Source organism: Balaenoptera musculus, chromosome 15, assembly GCF_009873245.2.
Source record: "Balaenoptera musculus isolate JJ_BM4_2016_0621 chromosome 15, mBalMus1.pri.v3, whole genome shotgun sequence".
In the NCBI taxonomy this organism is placed as follows: Eukaryota; Metazoa; Chordata; class Mammalia; order Artiodactyla; family Balaenopteridae; genus Balaenoptera; species Balaenoptera musculus.
This window is the reverse complement of record NC_045799.1, coordinates 23,838,978-23,861,485: the sequence shown is the minus strand read 5'-3', so window position 1 is coordinate 23,861,485 and position 22,508 is coordinate 23,838,978. Positions and strand designations below refer to the sequence as shown.

General features: G+C 52.5%; 1 protein-coding gene and 1 long non-coding RNA gene across 8 annotated transcripts in view; both read left to right on the top strand.

The window, feature by feature from the left end:
* The window catches only part of CEP250 (centrosomal protein 250), a 49,805-nt gene extending 34,729 nt beyond the window's left edge, over positions 1-15,076 (top strand). For all 7 annotated transcript variants that reach the window (XM_036825807.1, XM_036825805.1, XM_036825808.1 and 4 more), the window contains 10 exons: positions 459-801; positions 1,693-1,814; positions 2,811-2,931; positions 3,971-4,092; positions 4,578-7,193; positions 10,800-10,913; positions 11,096-11,251; positions 11,696-11,797; positions 12,746-12,808; positions 14,443-15,076. In XM_036825807.1, the coding sequence (XP_036681702.1) occupies positions 459-801; positions 1,693-1,814; positions 2,811-2,931; positions 3,971-4,092; positions 4,578-7,193; positions 10,800-10,913; positions 11,096-11,251; positions 11,696-11,797; positions 12,746-12,808; positions 14,443-14,706 (4,023 nt within the window). In that variant the 3' untranslated portion in view covers positions 14,707-15,076. The remainder of the gene's footprint in view (positions 1-458; positions 802-1,692; positions 1,815-2,810; positions 2,932-3,970; positions 4,093-4,577; positions 7,194-10,799; positions 10,914-11,095; positions 11,252-11,695; positions 11,798-12,745; positions 12,809-14,442) is intronic.
* Positions 15,077-17,002: 1,926 nt separating this feature from the next.
* Positions 17,003-21,390, top strand: LOC118881321. The gene is made up of 3 exons (XR_005016501.1): positions 17,003-17,746; positions 19,119-19,588; positions 21,242-21,390. It is a non-coding gene; the product is annotated as an uncharacterized LOC118881321 (long non-coding RNA).
* Positions 21,391-22,508: the final 1,118 nt, after the last annotated feature.

The following is a 22,508-nucleotide window of genomic DNA, read 5'->3' as shown; positions in this document are numbered from 1 at the left end:
ACAGCTTCCTGGTTGTGCGAACATCACTTTATTCAACCATAAAACAAGGATGATAATTCTTAATCATTATAGGAATATATAAAGTGTCAGGAACACAGTAAGCATTCAATAAATGGTAGCCATTATTATCGTGACTGGTCTTTTTAGGCTCAGTGTCAGTGTTTCAGGCAGATTTCTAATCATAGCAGGGAGCTGGCATAGTTGCCAGGGGGACCAGGGCCAAAGCCCATTTGCATAGGCCAGGCCCATGTGTCAGGAGTCTGTAGGTGGGCATGTAGGTCAGACCTAGGGTTACACTCATTCCGGAGCCCTCCCTTCCTGCTGGAGAGCTGAGCCTACTGAAATCCTCCCAGCCCCAGTCAAGGTTTGCACAGGGATTGAGTGGGGTCAGGCCCGGGAGGGTCTGGGGAGAGGGTATCAATTCCCTGCTCAGAGTGACCATACTTCCTCTCTGGCAGGTGGAATTACTGAAGCAGGAGGTGAAGGAAAAGGAGGCTGACTTTCTGGCCCAGGAAGCACAGCTGCTGGAGGAGCTAGAGGCAGCTCGAGTAACAGAACAGCAGCTACGAGCTTCCTTGTGGACCCAGGAAACCAAGGCAGCCCAACTACAGCTGCGACTGCGCAACACGGAGAGCCAGCTGGAGGCCCTGTCAGTGGGACAGCAGCCTGGGCACCAGGCCCAGGTCCAGCTGGCCAGCCTCTGTTCTGTCTTGCAGCAGGCCCTGGGGTCTCCTTATGAGAGCGGGCTTGAGCTGAGTGGTGGGGGAGACTCGGCTTCCTCCCTCTGGGGCCCTGAGCCAGGTGAGGCAGCCACCCAGGAACTCAGTCCTTTGTTCAAAGCCAGGCCTAGCTCCCAGGGGAGAAGGAAAGGGAATGCAGTTCCTTAGGCAATACTCATCAAGGCCAAGGCCACAGACTCTGGGATTAATTCAATCAGAGTTTGAACCCCAGCTCGGCCATTTGCTAGATGTGTGTCCTTGGGCAAGTCACCTCTCCTCTTTGAATTTGATTTTCTCAACTATAAAATGAGGGTGTTAAAAGTACTTACCGGGACTTCCCTGGTGGCGCAGTGGTTAAGAATCCACCTGCCAATGCAGGGGACACGGGTTCGATCCCTGGTCCAGGAAGATCCCACATGCCGCGGAGCAACTAAGCCCGTGCGCCACAACTACTGAGCCTGTGCTCTACAGCCTGTGAGCTGCAATTACTGAGACCGCATGCTGCAACTACTGAAGCCCTCATGCCTAGAGCCCGTGCTCCGCAACAAGAGAAGCCACCACAATGAGAAGCCCGCACACTGCAACGAAGAGCAGCCCCCTCCATCCGCAACTAGAGAAAGCCCGAGCGCAGCAACGAAGACCCAACGCAGCCAAAAATGAATAAATTAATTTTTTTTAGAAAAAGTACTTACCTCTTGGGATATTTTTAAGGAGTTAATGAGATGACAAATAAAGTCGTTCACACAGTTCCTGGCACTTATTAAATGCCTAACAAATGATAGCTAGCATTTTCTAGTGCACATCACAGTGCCTGGCACGTAGGTATGCAGACAGGGCATGATGAACAAACTGCTGAGAAGGGGTTCTTTGAGGAGAAGAGGGATGGGTGGGAAGGCCAAGGCCAGGTCTGGGAGGTATGGCTGTTTCTTTTCATAGTGCAGCCAGGTCAGGAGGTGTTTCCTCATTTTTTCAGACCAGAATGGAGCTAGGATCCTCTTTAAGAGATGGCCCCTCCAGACGGCTCTCTCAGCTGAGGCGGTGGCATCTGCCCTCCAGAAGCTTCACCAAGACCTGTGGAAGACACAGCGGGCCCGGGTATGTGTCTCTGTTCTCCTTCCTCAGGCTCTTCACCCACGCCGAAAAAGACTTGTGAAGCACTTTGACCTGTTTTATTTATGACGTAAAGTTGGGATGAGTTCCACCTCTATCACTTACTACCCAGCAACTGTGAATGAAGCATTTGGCTTCCTGGGCCTTGGTTTCACTAGTAAAGTAGGGCAAATCGTGCCTGCCTCACAGGGCTGTGAGGAATAAATGAGTGAGGGACTCGAGTGAGCCCTGTAAACCGTGATACTCTGTATAGATCTGTGATACTGTTTTGCATCATTTTCCTCTCAGCCATGAATTGTTCTTGGTGCCAAGACGTCCAAGAAAAACCTGACAAATTGGGGATCACTGAGATTTGAGGTTGCCGTTTATAGGAACATTCTAGGCCTAAGACTGAACTAAATGTCCCCCAAATTCCACCTCACAGTGAACCCCTCAGTCAGTAAAAATTGAGTGTCACCTATATGCCAGCCACTCTGAGCTGGGGATGCAAAAAGGAGAAAGACCTGGTCTCTGCCCTCAAGAAGGCTTGTGACAGGGCTGAGCAACCAGACTGCATCCTAAGATAAAGCAGAACTGATAGAAATAATTGGATCAGTAACAGATGTACATGATAATAATAGGAGGAGGGGACAATTGGGAAGGTCAGAAGGAGGGAAGCAGTGACCTTTGAGCTAAGCTTTGAAGTAGGAGTTTGGGGAGAGGAGAGGTGACCCTGGGCTAAGACTTCAGCAGGAGTTCTGTTTCAAAGACAGACAAGTCAGAAGGGGAACCTAGGCTCCAGCCAGTTGGAGCAGACAGAGCCTGCCATTCCTTCCAGGAGCCAAATGCACATGAGTTCAGAGGTAAATAACCCAGCAATCTGAGAGTAGGTCCATGATGGCAGACCCTGACAGAGGCTGAGGGAAGAGAGGGCTCGGGCCCTGGACTGGGGCGGCTTTGTGGAAGATGAGGAACTTGAGTTCCACACCCTTTCTTTCCCAGGATGATCTGAGGGATCAGGCCCGGAAGCTGGAACAGCGTCTCACTGATACAGAGGCTGAGAAGAACCAGATCCACACAGAATTGCAGGCTCTGCAGAGACAGCTCTCCCAGAACCAGGAAGGTGAGAAGCTTAAGGCAGGGGTGGGTTTGGGGGAGAAGAAAGAGGAAAGGCAGGAAGCCCAGAGGGGTGGGATCAGGCCTGGGAGCCACTCCTTACTGCTTACCCACAACTATGAGATTTACCTAGAGACGTCTCCAAAGGGGCGATGACCCCCATGAAGTATTTTTTGTACTTTGCTTGGCCTTTGAGAGCCGTCCTGGAAGAAGGGATTAGGAGGAACAGATTTGGTGAACTGAGGGAAGTTGCTAGCTAGGCTTCTGTTTTTTCTGTGAAGATTTAAAAACTGGCAACCTAAGGTCAGGTCTATAAGAACACTGTAAAATTCTATGTCTTTCATCATTTATCAGTGTTACTTATTTTATCTCCAACTGTGTTCTCGAATGATTAACCTTTGACAGCAGAAGGATTTTTGGCTTGTTTGGGAGATAGGAAGAGGGGGGAATCTGGGGGGAAACTATCTGTGCCACAGCCAAGGGCTAGGAAGGGTGGTGACTACTAGGAAAGGAAAGGAGAGGGGAGGGTCTTGCGACTCAAGGCTCAACTGTAGAAGGGAAGAAGACAACGTGGGGAGTGGGTCTGGGTCTTAAAAGTATCCCGAACGGCTCCCTGAGAGCCACACACGTACAGTTGGGTTCCGGTGCATTTTGCAGAAGTGGAGGGCACCCAGCAGAGCAACCCTGGTCTCTAGGAACCTCTGCAAAATCATAGACTTAGGGACTGGAAAGGACCTCCAACATCATCTAGCTCAACCCTGTCTGTCTGAATCCAAGGTTGAGAATCTGTGATGGGGAAGGGAAGAGTTGGGATGATCGTCAGGCACTGCTGGAGCTGGGCAGCAGATGCAGACGCGAGTCGAAGCAGCAGGGAGCCTAGGCAGGCAGGAGCAGCTGGCAGACGGGTGATGCCTCTGTGAAACTGGATGTAATTCTCTCCTTCTCGGCCTTTTCCTCCTTTGATTCCGTTCCCCATCTTCCATCTGCCTCTACGTCCCTCTTTTCCTCCAATCATGGTTCTCCCTCCACTACCTCTCTTCCCAAAGAGAAATCCAAGTGGGAAGGAAAACAGAACTCCCTAGAGTCTGAGCTGACGGAGCTACGTGAAACTGTGACATCCTTCCAGAGTCGCCTACGGCAAGCAGAGCTCCAGGGAATAGAAGCCCAGGTAAGGTGTTTCTCGTTTGGGGGAGGGGTTGCTTCAGGAGTAGTCCCTCAGGGCCCAGGATCGAGCCCATCCTGGCCCACGGTCGTACCCCATCCATATGTAGTGCCCGGCTTCCTTCAGCAGTGTCTCTGTTTCTCTGGCTCTCCCCACATCCCTGAGGGCCATTGTTAAGACCCTAGTGAATCCTCCTTTAATTACTTTTTCTGAATTGAGGTTGAGATTTTCGTCCCTTGCCCTGAAGGACTAGCGTCTGGGATGACTCATTTGCACCAGGTTTTCCCCGCTGAGCATAGCAGAGCCCGGGGGTGTGGTGGGGGTGTGGTAGGGATGTTCTTGTACAGGATCAGCCTAAGTGGAACACCCAGTTCCTTTTGCCCAAATCCTTGGCAATGCTGGTGCCACAGAGGAAGGAAAGGAAGGGCCGGTGTTGGAGTGACAGTTTCAGGGAAGTATAGTTTAAGGTGGTTTTACATCTTGTTTTCCAGAATGAGCGAGAGTTACTGCAGGCAGCCAAGGAGAACCTGACTGCCCAGGTGGAACATCTCCAAGCATCTGTGGCAGAAGCCAGGGCTCAGGCAAGCGCTGCTGGGGTCCTGGAGGAAGACCTGAGAACTGCGCGCTCAGCACTGAAACTGAAAAACGAGGAGGTGGAGAGTGAGCGCGAGCGAGCCCAGGCCCTGCAGGAGCAGGGCAAGCTGAAGGTGGCCCAGGGGAAGGCTTTGCAGGAGAATCTGGCTCGCCTGGCCCAGACCCTGTCTGAAAGAGAAGAGGAGGTGGAGACTCTGCAGGGAAAAATCCAGGCGCTGGAGAAGCAACGGGAAATGCAAAAGGCTGCTTTGGAAGTGCTGTCTCTGGACCTGAAGAAGAGGACCCAAGAGGTGGATGTGCAGCGAGAACAGCTTCGGGAGCTGGAGGAGGGTAGGTCTGTTCTAGAGCATCTGCCCACGGCCGTCCAGGAGCAAGAGCAGAAGCTGACTCTGCAGAGGGAGCAGATCAAGGAGCTTGAGAAGGACCAGGAGGCGCAGAGGAACGTCTTGGAGCATCAGCTTCTGGAACTTGAGAAGAAGGCCCAAGTGATTGAGTCCCAGAAAGGACAGATTCAGGACCTGAAGAAGCAGCTGGTTACAATGGAACGCCTGGCCCTGGAGCTAGAGGAAAACCATCACAAAGTGGAATGCCAGCAAAAGGCGATCGAGGAGCTGGAGGGCCAGAGGGAAATGCAGAGGGTGGCTCTGACCCACCTTACACTGGACCTGGAGGAAAGGAGCCAGGAGCTGCAGGTGCAGGGCAGCCAGATCCAGGAGCTGGAGAGCCAGAGCACCCTCCTGGCAAGAGAGCTCCAGGAGAAGGACCAGGAGGTGACGTCCCAGCAGGACCAGGTCAAGGAGCTGCAGAGGCAGAAAGAGCATCTGACCCAGGACCTGGAGAGGAGGGAGCAGGAGATGGTGCTGCTGAAGGAAAGGATTCAGGTCCTGGAAGATCAGAGGACCCTGCAGACCAAGATCCTGGAGGAGGACCTGGAGCAGATCAAGCTGTCCCTGAGAGAACGAGGCCGGGAGCTGGCCTCTCAGAGGCAGCTGATGCAGGAGCGGGCAGAGGAAGGGAAGGGCCAGAGTAAAGCTCAGCGAGGGAGCCTGGAGCACATGAAGCTGATCCTGCGTGATAAGGAGAAGGAGTTGGAATGCCAGCAGGAGCGTGTCCAGGAACTTCAGGAGCGCAAGGACCAGCTGGAGCAGCAGCTGCAGGGCCTACACAGGAAGGTGGGTGAGACCAGCCTACTCCTGACCCAGCGGGAGCAGGAGGTAGTGGTCCTGCAGCGGCACCTGCAGGAAGCCAGGGAGCAGGGGCAGCTGAAAGAGCAGGCACTTCAGGGCCAGCTGGACGAGGCCCAGAGGGCGCTGGCCCGGAGTGCCCGGGAGCTCGAGGCCCTGCAGCAGCAGCAGCAGCAGGCCCAGGGCCAGGAGGGGAACGCGAAGGAACAGGCGGGCTCACTGCAGCGAGCTCTGGAGCAGGCCCGCGCCACACTGAAGGAGTGCCAGGCTGAGCTTGAGGACCACAAGGAACACGCGCGGAGGCTCCAGCAAGAGCTGGCGGTGGAGGGACAGCGGGTCCAGGCCCTGGAGGAGGTGCTGGGTGACCTAAGGGCTGAGTCTCGGGAGCAGGAGAAGGCTCTGCTGGCCCTCCAGCAGCAGTGCGCCGAGCGGGCCCAGGAGCATGCGGCGGAGGCCAGGACCCTGCGGGACAGCTGGCTGCAGGCAGAGGTGATGCTCCAGGAACGGGACCGGGAGCTGGAGGCCCTACGGGCAGATGGCCAGTCCTCCCAGTGTCGGGAGGAGGCTGCCTGGGGCCAGGCTGAGGCTCTGCAGGAGGCCCTCAGCAAGGCTCAGGCCGCCCTGCAGGAGAAAGAGCAGCATCTCCTTGGGCAGGCGGAGCTGAGCCGCAGCCTGGAGGCCAGCACGGCCACCTTGCAGGCTGCCCTGGACTCCTGCCAGGCACGAGCCCGGCAGCTGGAGGAGGCCCTGAGGAAGCGGGAAGGTGAGATCGAGGACCAGGACCTCCGACACCAGGAGGCCGTGCGGCAGCTCCAGGAGGCACTTGCCCAGAGGGATGAAGAGCTGAGACACCGGAGGAGGCAGGGACAGCTGCTGGAGAAGCCTCTGGCCCAGCAGGGCCGAGAGGATGCGACCCAAGAGAAGCAGGAGCCGAGGCACGAGAGAGAAGAGGAAGAGATGAGGGGCCTTCGTGAGAGCCTGAGGGAGCTACGGTGGGCTCTAGCCCAAAAGGAAGAGGAGATCCTGGAGCTGAGGGAGGCCCAGCCAAGGAAGGGTCTGGAGGACTCGCCCCCCAGCCACACGGCCTCCCCAAGGGAGGAGCCGTCTTCCACACTTGATTCCTCAGGGCCCAGGCTGCAGCGGGAGCTGGAGCGACTACAGGTGGCCCTGAGGCAGACGGAGGCCAGGGAGATCGAGTGGAGGGAGAAGGCCCAGGACCTGGCGCTGTCCCTGGCCCAGAGCAAGGCCAGCGTCAGCAGTCTGCAGGAGGTAGCCCTGTTCCTGCAAGCCTCTGTCCTGGAGCGGGACTCGGAACAGCAGAGGCTGCAGGTGAGTCACCCCGTGGGTGGTAAGGGCTGGGGCAGAGCCCGGTCCGCCTGGGCTCCGGGGCTGTCTGCACCTCAGGGTGTGAGAAAGCTGAGGTCACGAGCACCTCAACACAGTGGAATCCAGGTTACTGTGCTAGTCCTGTGGGGGAAGATGTGGCATCCCCAGTCCCTGCCCTCCTAGAGCTGACGGTCTAGTGGAAAAGCAATTATAATGCAGTGCCTAATTAGGATTGGTGCCTGACACGTGAAGTTTTGTGTGCTCTGAGCACACCGGAGGGACCACCCCACCTTTCCTGGTAGAAGTGGTGTTTAAGGTTAGATCTAAGGGACCAGTAAGGAAATAGCCAAGCACAGGTTGGGGGAGGGAGAGGAAGAAGGAGGGGAGAGAGCGTGGAGTATCTGTGAGGGAGTTCAGGCTGCCTGGGACAGAGAAGAGGCTCTGGCAAGAGAAGAGAGGACAGCAGGGGGCCATCATTTAGGGCTTGTCAGCATGTTAAGGACCTGGGTGACCAGTGGGAAGTGGATGAAGGGTTTGGGGCAGGGGAGTGACATGATCAGATATATAGTTCAGAAAGATGGCTCAGGCTGCCGGGGGAGCAACTGTAGACCTGGGGAGACTGACCAGGAGGCTGTAAGGGGAGTCGGTGGACAGGTGGTGACCTGAGATAGGAAGTGTGGATGGAGACACGTGGGTGGGCCTAGAGGTTCACAGGATTTCCAGCAGGTGATTGCCCAAGAGATGAAGGGAGTAAAGAAAAGACAGAAAGAAATCAAAGGCAGGGCCCAGGTTTCTGCTCACTGGGATGAAGGCAGGTTTGGGGAAGCGGGGTGGAATAGTGAGTTCAGTTTGGAAACGGAGCAAGGTTCCTATGGGGCCAAGCAAGCGGACACGTCAGTGGGCAGATCTGCTAACGTGATCCGAAGTTAAAGCGTGAGGTTGAGGCTAGGGGCAGAGCCTCTGGAGTTGTCAGCAGTCAGGAGAAGTGGGCTCCTCTAGGTGGGATGTTGAGTGACAGAGGAAGTGACCTTAGGGTCTAACCTTTAGCCTCAGGTCACGGCCACTTCTCAGTCATCTTTGCACCCTGCACTGAGCGCAAGGTCTGCAGAGTGGGCAATCAGGAAAGCTGGGCTGACTACTGGACATAGTATTATCTCTTTTGCCAAGAGGAACCCAGCCCATTTTTCCTGGGAAGTTGACTCTATATCCTGGTCCCTTGACCTGAGGTGAGCCCTAGAGAACCCCCTCCCTCAATTCAGACACACGACCCTGCAGGGACTTGCCTTCTGGGAGCCCCAAAAGCTCTACTCTGGTTAAAAGGCAATATGCAGACAAGGGGTTACATTTATGAGCTTTGGAGTCAAGTTCTTGGATTTGAAATACAGTTCTGCAGGTTATTAGCTGTGTGACCTGAAGTAAGTGCGTTTACTTCTCTGACTCTTGGTTTTCTCATTGATAAAATACAGAATGATAGTACCAGCCCCATAGAGCCATTTTGAGTCCAAAAAGCGATAATGTGAATAAAGTGCACAGGAAAAAGGCATTCAGTAAGTGGGACTCCTTTCCTGTTTCCAGGCCTGTTCTTACGGGCACAGAAAAAGTCAGATACGTCGGTGGGTGGGAAGGCACTTCCTGTCCATACTTGTGAGTTACTGAGCAGTATTTACTCAGTAACGAAGCTCAGGTCAGGGTCCTCCCGTTCCCAGAACACTCAAGGGCACCTTTCAGAAACAGCCCTTCATCACAGTAGCATCATTTTTTAAAATCGAAGTATAGTTGATTCAGTTATATATATATAAGGAGATATATTCTTTTTCAGATTCTTTTCCCTTATAGGTTATTACAAAATGTTGAATACAGTTTCCTGTGCTATAAAGAAGGTCCTTGTTGTTTATCTACTTTATATATAGTAGTGTGTGTATGTTAATCCCAAATTCCTAATTTATCCCTCCTCCCCCTTTTCCCTTTGGTAACCGTAAGTTTGTTTTCTACGTCCATGAGTCTATTTCTGTTTTGTAAATAAATTCGTTGGTATCATTTTTTTTTTTAGATTCCACATATAACTGATACCATATGATATTTGTCTTTGTCTGGCTTACTTCACTTAGTATGATATTCTCTAGGTCCATCCATGTTGCTGCAAATGGCATTATTTCATTCTTTTTTGTGGCTGAGTAGCATTCCATTGTTATTTACTGCCTCTTCTTTATCCATTCATCTGTCAATGGACATTTATATAGTAGCATCATTTTTTACTTTAAGCAATTTACATGCCAGGAACTGTTACTCTCACTTTCTTCTACAACAACCCTGAGAAGTAGGAATGGTTATTATCTTCATTTTATAGTTGAGGAATGGCAGTTAAGAGAGGTTAAGTGGGCTTCCCTGGTGGCACAGTGGTTGAGAATCTGCCTGCCAATGCAGGGGACACGGGTTCGAGCCCTGGTCTGGGAAGATCCCACGTGCCACGGAGCAACTAGGCCCGTGAGCCACAATTACTGAGCCTGCGCGTCTGGAGCCTGTGCTCCGCAACAAGAGAGGCCGCGATAGTGAGAGGCCCGCGCACCGCGATGAAGAGTGGCCCCCACTCGCCGCAACTAGAGAAAGCCCTCGCACAGAAACGAAGACCCAACACAGCCATAAATAAATAAATAAATAAATAATTTAAAAAAAAAAAAAAAAAAAAAGAGAGGTTAAGTAACCTGTCCAAGGTCATCCAGCTAGTAAAGGGCAGAACTAGGGTTAGACCTAAGCAGGCTGGCCTCGTACAACTAAGGCTCCTTCTCTCTCCCAGACAGCCTCCACCCACACGTGTACCTTCCATTCCTCTTCTCTGTCTGTCCTCTTGACCTTTACCACTTATGAACCCTAGGGTGCCTAGAAGATATCTAGCACTAGTCTTCCCATTTATCTAAAGGGGTTTAATCCCAGAGGCTTAATCTACGCTTCACGTGGTCTTTTTGTGTGTGTGTGTGTGGCTGCGGCTCCCGGCATGTGGGATCTTAGTTCCCTGACCAGGGATAAAACCCACGCCTCCTGCATTGGGAGTGCGGAGTCTTAACCACTGGACCGCCAGGGAAGTCCTCATTGTGGTCATTTTACAAACGAGGTAATTGGGGTTTGGAGAGAGCTCATGTCTTGACCCAAGTCATATAGCCAATACATGGTGACACAATACCCGGCTGTATGTGATTCCTGAGTCCATGCTCTTTCCACAACACCTAGTGCTCCCAATTGTCGCTTAGCTTAGGGGAGATCTAAAACAGGAGTTCCCCGGTGGCCTAGTGGTTAGGGTCTCACTGCCATGGCCCTGGTTCAATCCCTGGTCGGGGAACTAAGATCCCACAAGCCATGCGGCGCGGCCAAAAAATAAAAATAAAAATAAAATAAATAAATAAAATGAGACAGGTTTTAGCCCTAGTCCACCATGTGTCCTTGGGAAGATCCCTCTCTGCTCCTTTGTTTTATCCACCTGTAAAATGAAAGTTATCCACTAGAATAGCTCAGAGGTGCCAGGAAAAGTAAGACTATAACCTGATGAGAAAATTGTTGAGGACGGAGGGCGGAGCGGGTCTTGATATGAGGTCATCATGGTGTGACTCACCCCAGGATGAGTTGGAGCTCAGCAGACAAGCTCTGGAGAAGGAGCGACTCCACAACCCAGGCCTGACCAGCCGAGCAGAACGGGGGCCCAGAGGAGACCCCGGCGCCCAGCTGGGAGAGGTGAGCTGGGGGCCTGGTGGGAACAGATGGCCCAGGAGGGAGCGCCTGTCCAGGGGCTTGTCCCCTTCCCCTGGGAATTGGGTCCCTGAAGCCCAGACCTGCCAGGTTAGTCCTTTGCCCTCTATCTGTTCCCCACCTGTCTGAGGGGCTGCCCGGGTGAGACTGACAGGTCTCTCCTTCAGGTCTCGGAGGCGAAGACTGAGCCGAGTGCTGAGGTGGAGGAGAAGCAGCTCTGGGAGCAGAGGCTTGAACACCTGCAGCGAGCGGTGGCGCGGCTGGAGGTTGACCGAAGCCGACTGCAGCACCACAATGCCCAGCTGCGGACCACCCTGGAGCAGGTGGGTGACTCCTGTCCTCAGCTCCCTCCCCGGTCCGCTGGGCATGCACCTCCACTTCTCATGCAGCCCCCAGAGCAGGGGTTAGTAAACTATAGCCCAGGGGCCAAATTCGGCCTACTGCCCGTTTCTGAAAATAAAGCTGTTTGGAGACACTGCAGTAGTTGTGACAGAGATCGAATGGCCCACAGCGCCTAATATTATACGGAAAAGGTTTGCTGGCCCTGCTTCAAGGGCTCGGGAGGCCGGCCCCACGTCCTCTGCCACAGCAGCACTTTGCACTCAGGGCTGCCCCAGCAAGTGCTCTCCTCAGCCCAGTTCAGCTTCCCATGGCTGCTGGCCCCTTACGCTTGCCCCGCCCTCACACCGGCCTCCTCTCAAAAAAGGCGGCTCTGCTCCAGACCCAGAGCCAAGCCCAGCCCTGACTTCTCACCCGCATCTTGGCAGGTGGAGCGAGAGCGGAGGAAACTGAAGAGGGATTCCCTGCGAGCCTCGCGGTCGGGCGTCCTGGAGAGCGGTGAAGCCACGGCACCATCACCCACCCAGCAGGTTTGTCTGTTTCATTGACTGCAGCCTCAGGAGAGCCCAAGCCCAGCCACTAGAAACAGCCCTCTGCCGTGCATGTCCCAGGCTCCCCTTGCAAGGGGAGGAGCCACTCCAGCCAGTCCGTAGGGCCCCTCCTGACCGGGCTCTGCCCCACCCAGCACTGTCCCTGACCCAGGAGGGAGGCCCAACATCAGTGGGCGGGGCTGGAGTCAGCCCTGCATTCTGAGGAACCCAGCCTTCACTGATACGCAGTCCACCTGCCCCCCAGACCAGTGCTTCAGGCTCCCAGGAGCAGGCCTCATGGGGCTTCTGGTCTCTCCCTGCATGTAGGTGTTGGGTGGTGTTTTCCAGACCTGGATGTTCCTAGGAGCTTGGTAGCAGCTTCGTGGACCTCTTAGACTTCCTTGCCCTTTGCAATACTGAATTTACAAGATATGGGTCCAAGGTATTTCCTGGGGCCAGAAGGATCTGGGGGAAGACACCACAAACCAGCACTCTTTTAGCTGAGTTACGCCCGTCAGTAGACAGCCCTGGGGCCTGGCAGGTAGGGACTGTTTCTGGTGGCTGAGCACCTCCTAACCCTCCATCCCCCTTCCTTTAAGGAAAGCTTCCCATGGGACAGGCCCCTTGTCTTACTTCCCCTCTGCATCCTTAGCTCACGGACCAGGGCTAGCACGAAGCAGGTGTGTGCTGAACTTTAAATGAAGAGGTACCTCAAAGAAGCCAGTCCCATACAAGCCTTTGGGACATTTGGCCTCAGGTCTCCATTGGGTTGGTTTGGGCCCTCTGGGGCTTCTCCTTGCCGCAGGGCCATGGTGCCCCAGAGAGTTCAATCTGAGTTCAGGCACTTCTGGCCCATAGCCCTTGCCCTGGTCTCCAGGATTGTGAGGAGGCCTGCACAAACCCTGGTGGAAGGCCTGTTCCAACAGGAATGGCATTTGTCTTCCACAGGATGGAAGAGGAGGACAGAAGGGCTCCTCAGATGCCAGGCACATGGCTGAACTGCAAAAAGAGGTACGTTCTGGAAGGATCTGTTTTCTAAGCCCCTTTTCCCTCCCTTGCACTCAGGCAGCAAGGCTTTGGTGTCTGCTATGTGCTTGGCCCTTTGTGCACCTCCAGCAGGGAGAGGGGAAATAGTTCCTGCCTAGAGAACTTCAGTCCTCGTGGGAGGCAAGCAGAGCCCTGTCTCAACTCCACCTCCCACACTGAGTGGACTTAACCTCCCATGTGCTTAGGGTGGGACTGGGGAAGAAAGCACACTCCAGGCCCCAGACCTCCTACTTAGGAAAGAAAAGGAAAAGGCAGAGGAGCAGATGAAGATTCTAAGAGGACAGACTAAAGCAAGCAGAAGCATCCTGGCCTCCTCTGCCCTCACGTGCACCCAGCACACCAGGCAGAGTTGCCTGGCACCAGCGCCAGAATCCATACCCTAGAGCTCAGGTCAAGCTCAGGGAAACTGTATAAAGTGCCTTCTTGCCTCTTAGGCCTCCGCTAAAGGTTCACCCTGTCTTTCAAGGCCCAGGAGTAATTAGAACTGTGGAATTTTGATTTCTGAGCCTGTTTCAGAAATCAGTAGTCACTACTGGCAGGACCTGACTATACAGCTAGACCTAAGCTATTACTTTGAATTCTCTTAAACTCATACAAAGCAATCGCTGAGACAGGGCCCGGACTAGGGGGAGGCAAGACAGGCCTCACTGTTGATCTGGAGCTCCTCCTTAAATCTTGCACCCTAGTCCTAGGAGCATCTGTTGCCCCACCCTAGTCCTGGATGTGCCCTGACCTCCCAATAACTTCACCTCCTGGGGGCCTCAGTATACTCATCTTGAGAAATGGATCAATCAATGATTCTCAACCCTGGCTGCACATTAGAACCACCTGGGGAGCTTTGAAAAAAATACTGATGCTCAGGCCTCACATCTGTCTAATTAAGTCAGAAAATTTCTTAAAACCTTCCAAAAGGGGCACGATGGAGCTTTCTGCAGGGATTAAAGCATTCTGTATCTTGATTGAGATAGTGGTTATATATGGGTATGTATGTTATGAAATTGGTCAAAATGTACTTAAAATCTGGGCATTTTATTACATGTAAACATGTGAATAGTCTGGGTTTTGGTGTTTTTATTTATTTATTTATTTATTTACTTTTGGCTTCATTGGGTCTTCGTTGGGTTGCGCGGACTTCTCATTGCAGTGGCTTCTCTTGTTGCGGAGCACGGGCTCTAGGCTCGAGGGCTTTAGTAGTTGTGGCTCTCGGGCTCTAGAGCACAGGCTCAGTTGTAGCACACGGGCTTAGTTGCTCCCCAGCATGTGGGATCTTCCCGGACCAGGGCTCGAACCCGTGTGCCCCGCATTGGCAGGTGGATTCTTAACCACTGCACCACCCGGGAAGCCCTGGTTGGTTTTTTTTAAGCTCTCTCTCTGAGTCTCCTGTGCAGCCAGGGTTGACAATCACTGGATTCTCTGATTCCCAGCAGCCCTTCCCCCGAACGCTGTAAAGCCTGATCCTGAGATTCGTGGGTGAGGTGTTCATTCAAACGCTGGTCTGACGGGAGCCACAGGAGCCGAGCAGGAAGGGTTGGGGCAGCTTCGAGGCCCTCCACTGCTCTCACCCTCTTGGTTTTCCTCTTGGTTTTCCTGCCCCCCAGGTGGCCCTGCTGCGAGCCCAGCTGGCCCTGGAGCGGAAGCAGAAGCAGGACTACATCGCCCGCTCAGTGCAGACGAGCCGCGAGCTGGCGGGCCTGCACCACAGCCTCTCTCACTCCCTCCTCGCCGTGGCCCAGGCCCCCGAGGCCACTGTCCTGGAGGCCGAGACCCGAAAGCTGGATGAGTCCCTGACTCAAAGCCTGACATCCCCTGGGCCGGTCCGGCTGTGCCCCAGCCCCAGCGCTGCTCAAGGCGCCTCCAGGTAGCAGCTGCAGCGAGGGCAGGACACGGGCCAGCCTGGGAGCACACAGACAGACAGATGGCCATAGAGCGGGTCGTGGCCCCTCCACACAGCTGCTGTTTGCCAAAGAAAATTCTGACTCCGTTACCCAGCCTGGGAGCCCCAGGTCAGCTGGCATTCCCAGGAAGAGGGAGGGAAAGCTGCAAGGCTGGGGGAAGGCCCTGACTCACATGGGAATGAGGCACATCACACTTGCTGCCGGCCCGCAGTCACCCAGAGAGCGCCTTGCCCTGGCCAAGGGGTGTCTGCTGCCTCTCGCCTAGAACTCATTATCCAGCACTTCACCCTCTCGGATACCTCCCCCTTCAGCAATAAACCCTGGGTCTTTGCATTTGTTCTCTGCTGCTATCTCTACTGTGTAGCTGAGCAACAGTCGTACATCAAGGGCATCTATTAAGGAAGAATTCACTGAAGATTCCTGTCAGGTGGCATGCATTTGTCATCTGCCTGCATTCTGATAGAGAAGGGCTACAGAAGATACACAAGACAAAGCCCCTGCCCACAGGAAGCTTGAGCCCAATTGACAATAACAAGCAGATGAGTCAGAGACAGTTGTGTGTGCTGCCTGGAAGTGCTGTAGAAATTCCAGGGGCTGAGGCAGGAAGGCATGAACTGGCCCTTGGTGGCTGGAGAGGAGTTGGGAGGGTTGCTACGCATACTGGTGAGAAGACTGGTCTGCCTTAGCAGGGTGTGTTTGTGCTGAGGGATGAGCCGGGAGGGAGAGGAGGGAGGGCCTTGGGATCTAGATTTGAACTCATGGATAATGAGGAACCATCATATGTTCTTGACTTAAAACATGTTCTGGGGACTTCAAAAACACTGAGTTGGCTTTTGGCTAAAGTCAGCCTCTTGAGTTCAGAAGTTCTATCTGGCTTCATTCCCCTTCTGCGCTGGGTGAAAGGCCTCGGGGTGTCCCTTTCTGGGCATATCAGCTGCAACCGACTGTGGCCCCCTGTAGTCCAGCTATAGGTCAAGCCAGGAAGGAGGATGGAGTGTGGCAGGACTTGTCACTTATGGCCTGGTCCTGGTTTAGGCAGTGTACAGGCTTCAGACCCATTGTTGGCAACTTCCTCAAAGCCTAAGAGAGAACAGTTTTCTTTAAAGGAGCAGGCATGGGACTTCCCTGGAGGTGCAGTGGGTAAGACTCTGCAGTCCCAATGCTGGGGGCCCAGGTTCGATCCCTGGTCAGGGAACTAGATCCCGCATGCATGCCGCAACTAAGAAGTCTGCTGCAACTATGAGCCCACATGCTGCAACTATGAGCCCACATGCCGCAACTAAAAAAAAAAAAATCCCGCATGCCGCAACTAAGACCTGGGGCAGCCTAAATTAATTAATTAATTTAAAAAAATATATATAGGGCTTCCCTGGTGGCGCAGTGGATAAGAATCTGCCTGCCGATGCAGGGGACACGGATTCAATCCCTGGTCCGGGAAGATCCCACATGCCACGGGGCAGCTAAGCCCGTGTGCCACAACTACTGAGCCTGTGCCCTAGAGCCCGTGAGCCACAACTACTGAAGCCCACGAGCCACAACTACTGAAGCCTGCGTGCCTAGAGCCCGTGCTCCACAACAAGAGAAGCCACCGCAATGAGAAGCCCGCACACCACAACTAGACAAAGCCCACGTGCAACAACGAAGACCCAACACAGCCAAAAAATAAATAAAAAATAATGATAATAAAAATTTAAAAAATAAAGAAGCAGGCATGACCTTCTTCCAGCCCTCCAACTGTAATCTGTGATTCCTCTTACCTAGGCATGGGGATGGAGCTAAGGCCGGCTAAGAATGTGGGAGTTTAGGAGCAGCACCACGGTCCCCCAGACCTACTTACCCCGGGCTCAGGCCCCATTATATCCCGTCACACCACACGGAGTGGGAAGGGGACTGTTCACAACTGCTGGAGCTTGGTTCCAAAGCCCATGCATGTGACTCCACACAGATGCTTAGTAAAAAACAGTTTAAAACCCCCCAGAGCTAAATCTGGGGCCCCCAAGATGCCAGCTGGTCTCTGCCTGTAGTCACATCCCTGTGGCTCAGAATCCTTACCTGGCCTTTTCGATGCTAGGAGTTCTCAGGGACAAATGAGATTTCTCTGGGTTCCTTACCTTTTTTGGTCCCCCAACTCTGGTTCTGTAGCTTAGAGCCTGACAGAGGGACCCTGTTGTTTACCTTGGAGTTTCTTCTGAGTTCCATTATCTGTAGGTTGTAAGCCAAGGCCTTAAGCCCCACACACCTTCTGGGTGCCAGGAGAGAGCTTTCAGCAGATGAAAGGCATTTTAGAGGCAGCCAAGCAAGGTCTTCATTCAGTAATAAACTAATCTATATCTGCTCCTCACTCCCCATCCAACCCTCAGTAGCCCCTCACCCCCACTCTAGACCTCAGGCTAGGGCCTCCCCTCCCCACCAGATATTTGGTCAGGGTTAGTCTTCAACTGTAGACTATGATCTTGCTCTCACATTCTTAGCTTGTGGATGATTTTCTGCTCCAACTTCCTAAAATACACTTTCTTTGACCAATAGTAGGATCATCTGTTTGGAGGGTCTCACCAGTAACAGAGCCAACTGCTCTTCTTATCAGCTCCAAACCCAAAGAGAGAGACCTGAATTGGAGAAGCATGAAGGAAAGAATATGGGTCTTCCAGGCAGGACCCAGCCTTGCCCCAAGGCATCAGGCCAGAGCTCCCTTTCCTTATCTTTGTCACATGCAACAGGGCATAACCAGAGCAGTGAATCCAGTAGATGGGCACTGTCTCTGACCATCCAGCCAGTTCTCACGGATACAGTAGAGGGTGGTGTGATTGATCTCCAGAACCTGGGGGAAAGGAGGTCAGAGCTGAGCACGCAGGTCTTCTCCATCCACAAATCCTCCCCCTCCCTCCAGCCTTCTCCTTTCCTGCTTCGACAGAGGCTGCTACAGGCCCCAAAGTCCTGAGAACAGAAGGGGGCAAGAGCTGAGTCAGAGTCTGGGCAACGTTCTTGTTCCCAGGGAGCGCTGGGTCTGGTGGGTATGACACCCTGTTCTCTCAACAAGCCTCCATGCTTTGCATGTTAGAGCGACAATCACCACATTGCAACCTAATTACCTTTTCTCATCTGCTTCCCGCACGGGGACTAGCAGGGTGGTCTCTAACTCCATCAGGAGCTGCAGGGCCCATCGGGAGTGCTAGGTAAACCAGGTAGACACCCTGCTGGTGCAGGCAGGCTATGTAGATGCTCTGGGGCCAGCAGCAGAACTTCCAGAAGTACCTGTGGAGGTGGGGAGACCCCACCCACAAAAGCAGCAAGGCATCCTCCGGCCCGAGACTTCACATGCAGGCCTCATCTCAGGCCGTGGGACAGGTCCTTTGGGCAGTGAGTTGGTTCAGTTGTTCGATCTTAGGACAGATGATGCCTTTAGCTGTTCCCCCCGCAGTACTTCACCTCCTGCCTCCTGTCCCACGAATCACCTACTCACACTTGCTCCCGGGGCTGAGGAAGGGACCAGCTGAGCAATATGAAAACGCTGAGCCCTGAAGAACCGGGGGAGTGGTGAGCAGAGGCAGGGAGGAGCAAGGAGCAGGGGCCACCAGTGTGCCCCGAGCCATGAGATCCCTCTCCGCAGTCCTGGCATACAGGCTTCGCTCCGCTCACCACACCAAGAAAGGAGGCAAGGGAGAAGGAAGGACAAGAACAAGGGGTCTCGAGGTTCTGGGGCCCTGCAGTTTACTCCCCTGCTCTCCTGAGACCAGGGTTTGCCTAGACCCTGACGGAGGCGAAGGCAAGGAGTGAGGCTTCTCCAGAGAAGAAAGGACTGTGCTCCCGGCCCCGCTGTTCTCACCTGACTCACATCAGTAGCCTGTCACGGAGTGGACATTATGACCTCTTTCTTCTTAGTCCTCTGTCATTAATGCCCCCAGCTCTTTAAATGCCTTCATAGGGCCTGAAGCTTGGCACAGGTGGAAGGGCTTGGAGGCAAGAAGTTGAATGGGTCAGGGGTCAGAGGAGAGCCGTGAGCAAAGGCTGTGAGGCGGCCATCTGAGAGTGGGTGCTCGCTGTTCTCAGCTCACGGTCACTTGTGTGGAGGCAGAAAGGGGTAAGAATGAGTATTCAAGTTTAGTTCTTCCTTAATTACTACTACTTGTTGGGTGAGGGAATCAGGGAAGGCTTTTTTTCAGTGCCTGATAACCCATACATTGCTCCTGCACCTCCTGTCTTGGTTTCCTGTCATTGCCTCTCCTGTATCTGCATATTCCAACCCTACCAAGAGTCTAAGGCTTGTTGCTGGCCGAGAGTAGGCTCACATCCGAGCTGGCTAATTCTCTTGCCTTCTGCTGTTGCGTGATGCTCGGCAAGTCATGCTGGAGCCTTTAGCTATAACTCTCTTCCCTGCATAGGGGTCATCTCTTCAGCTTGTCCACCTGACCGCAAATAGAGAAACCCTGTGGATGAGATCAGATGGACTCGTTTCTGCCCCCTGCTCCTAATCCAGCTTTTCGTTCATCTGGCAAATACTCGTCAAATCTATGTGTCACAAATCTCCACGACACGCACTGAAAGGAGGAGCTCGTGTCCAGGGGAGACAGACCCCGGACGTAGAGAAACACTCACAGCATGACCTGGGTGCTGGGAAGAGACTCACTGGCCACTTGTAATGAGGCCAGGGAAAGTGTCACAGAACATCGTGGAGGAAGAGAGGGCTTGAGGGCCCTTTCAAAGCGTTTGTCGAGCCGATTGGTTTCACTGGGTGCATGGCGTCAAGGGCTGCACCTGTGGGTCCCGGGAACAGTGGCGGCTCTTGGAGGTGTACCAGTTAGCCCGGTCGGGTGAGACCGCTCTGACCAAAGAACAGAAGCATCGGCCACAGGTGAGCATCAAGGCAGCCCACCAGCCTCAAACCCACCATTAAGGCTTCATTCCTGTCTCGTGGGACAACCCACAGGGCAAGTGGCAGGCTGACTCGGACAGCAGGCTCCGGAAAAAAATAGGAAGCTGTGGTCACAGCCCCCACCAGCATCCCACTGCCCTGGTGGCCTCCATCACTTCCTCAACCCTCCTCACCACACCTCCTTATAACACTTCACCTCTCACCTCCCCAGCCACCTGCTAAGCCCTACAGGGTGCTGTGCTGGAGGATGAGGGGAGGGAGGGGAGAAGTGCCTTTTGGTGTGTCCTGTGGCCTCCCTGGAGGAGAAGGGGTTGATGCCCAATGGGGTCCTTCCTGCCAGCCCATTTGTATCAGGGACCCCACCACACAAGTCACATTGTGAGTTCCTGAATGTAGGCTTTGTAGGTAAGATCGCCTTCACCTTGGCATTCAGCCCAGGGTCCAGCTGGCGAGGGAGGGCTTGGAAACCAAGGTATGATGGGGACAGGAATGAAAAGGGCAAGACTACGTGCCAAGGCTAGTGTGGTGCATCTCTGAGAGGGATGCCAGCTATTCCTGATGCAGGCTTGTTAAGCATGAGGCAGACAGGCGAAAGGAAGAGCCTTTTGGCCCCTCTTGAGAAAAGAGCCTACGAGAAAACTTTGTTATGTGCTTAAAAGCAAATTTCTATCCAACCAAACTTGGGGGGGGTAGTTTTTTTTTGTTTTGCTTTGTTTTTAGGCCACATGGCTTGCAGGGATCTTAGTTCCCCGACCAGGGATCGAACCCAGGGCTCGCAGTGAAAGCGCTGAGTCCCAAGCCACTAGACCGCCAGGGAATTCCCTAGATTTTCATTTATTTAAAATGAAACAATTGCATGCACATGGTTAAAAATTAAATAGAATAGAAGGCAGCAGTTTCCCACCCCATTCTTTTATTTATTTATTTATTTATTTTTTTGGCCACTCCACGCAGCATGAGGGGTCTTAGTTCCCCAACCAGGGATCGAGCCCACGCCCCCTGCAGTGGAAGCGCAGAGTCTTAACCACTAGAAAGCCAAAAAAGTCCCACCACCCCATTCTTTTTTAACCCCTTTCCAATTTTTTAAACTCTATTTTTGTAGAGGGTAACTTTGTTCCTCTAAATAATGTTTATATAATGTCATATGGGCCCAGCATCTGGAACAAGATGGTGATAGGTAGCTGCACTGCCCACACCTTTGGGGATTCTTGGACTCTGGTTCTGAGCCAGACACCCGGCATCTCAGTGCCCTTAGGGAGGCGGGTAAATGTGCTCTCAGCTGTACCAGGGATATTTACATTTTGTTAGGTTATGTGTGTTTGTCGGGCAGCCAAAGTAAAAATGTAGTGGATTTGTTTTGGATACCCAGCAACTGAAAACCCTCATTAACTAAGGCTCTTTGCTTACCTTGAACTACTCTTTCTACCAAGAAGGCAAGATAAATGCTTTCCCCCTGCCCTCATTTGATGTAATAGTCTTCTCCAACGATTGTTTTTATTTCTCTTTAAGTATCATTATGGACCCAAGGATTTTTATATATTCACTGTGATTCATTCGTGACAGTTGCTATTTCTGATGCTCAAATTCTCCCAAATTTGATGTCCAGTTTTTCCTTGTACTTTTCTTTTTTAGACCTGGAATCTTTTAGTGGGAAAAAATATTTAGAAAATGAAATCTGCATTCCAGAATTGATCATTGCCTCTGGGATGTTACGGTGTTTAGACTAGCAGAAAATGTGTTTTGAAAATTGTGAGTTCAAGATGGTGATGGTTGCACAACAATGTGAGTATACTTAATGCCACTGAAATGTACACCTTCAAATGGCAAATTTTATGTATAATTTATCACAATAAAAATAACATAAAAATTGAGTTCATAATGATATTTGCAGTTTGAATTTAATGTCACAGGGTTTTTACTATACCTGTCTGATTTTGTATTTGGTTCCTAATAATATTAATATAATTACTTACTTTATTCTGATATTTATTATATAGTTTATAATATTATAATAAATTACAATATTATAATATTATAATAAATCTACTGAGTGAAGTTTAAAATTTCTTTGTGGTTCTTTTCGTCCACAGAATCTATCCTACAGAGAATATACAGTATATTGAATTCTAAAGGAACTTGAACTACTTCTTTCCCTGGTGGTTATGTTATCAATCTGATATACAGTTAGGTCCATTTGATGTGTTTTCAACTTTAGGGTTTGCTTTTTCCTCTTTTTCATTTAACTTTATTTTTTGGTCAGGTAAACATATACATGAGTAACAATGAAATGTTCGCTGTTGAGAATCTGGAAGAGGATGTAGCCGTTTAATGCCACAGTGTAGGGTTTTATTCAGTAGCAGAGTGACCTTCATCCAGGGTGTGTTTGAAGCCCCGATCCCTCTCTGACACTCCAAGGTCCCCTTGGCTACCTGTCAGCCTCCTGGGGCCTCCAGTGGGCTGAATAGGCTGGGGACCATCTCAGTTGTAAATAACAACCTTCCCCTCACACTGCAGCTTAAGGATGGATGACCTGTTGCTCTTCTTTAAAACTGTGCATATTGCTCTTGAACCAATATTCTTCATCCCAGTAATGGGACCACCTCCTGAGCCAGTCTGTCCCAAAACCAAACAAGGATACCTGGAAGATGGGGTAAGACAGGAGAGGGCTGTGGGGCAGGAGGCTGGATCCTGCCCTGCTTCCATGCCCCCCGACCATTCCTTCAGCAAACACTCACTTAACATCAAGGGTGACAGGCTGCCTCCCGGAGCTGGGAGGAGAACGGAGCTCACCTTCCCCAGGGGAGACAGACTCTGAACACACAGAGGGACCCCGGAGCCCAGAAAAGACAGCACCAACTAGCTGATTCTCATCATATTGGAGGAAGAGAGAGGATTCCCT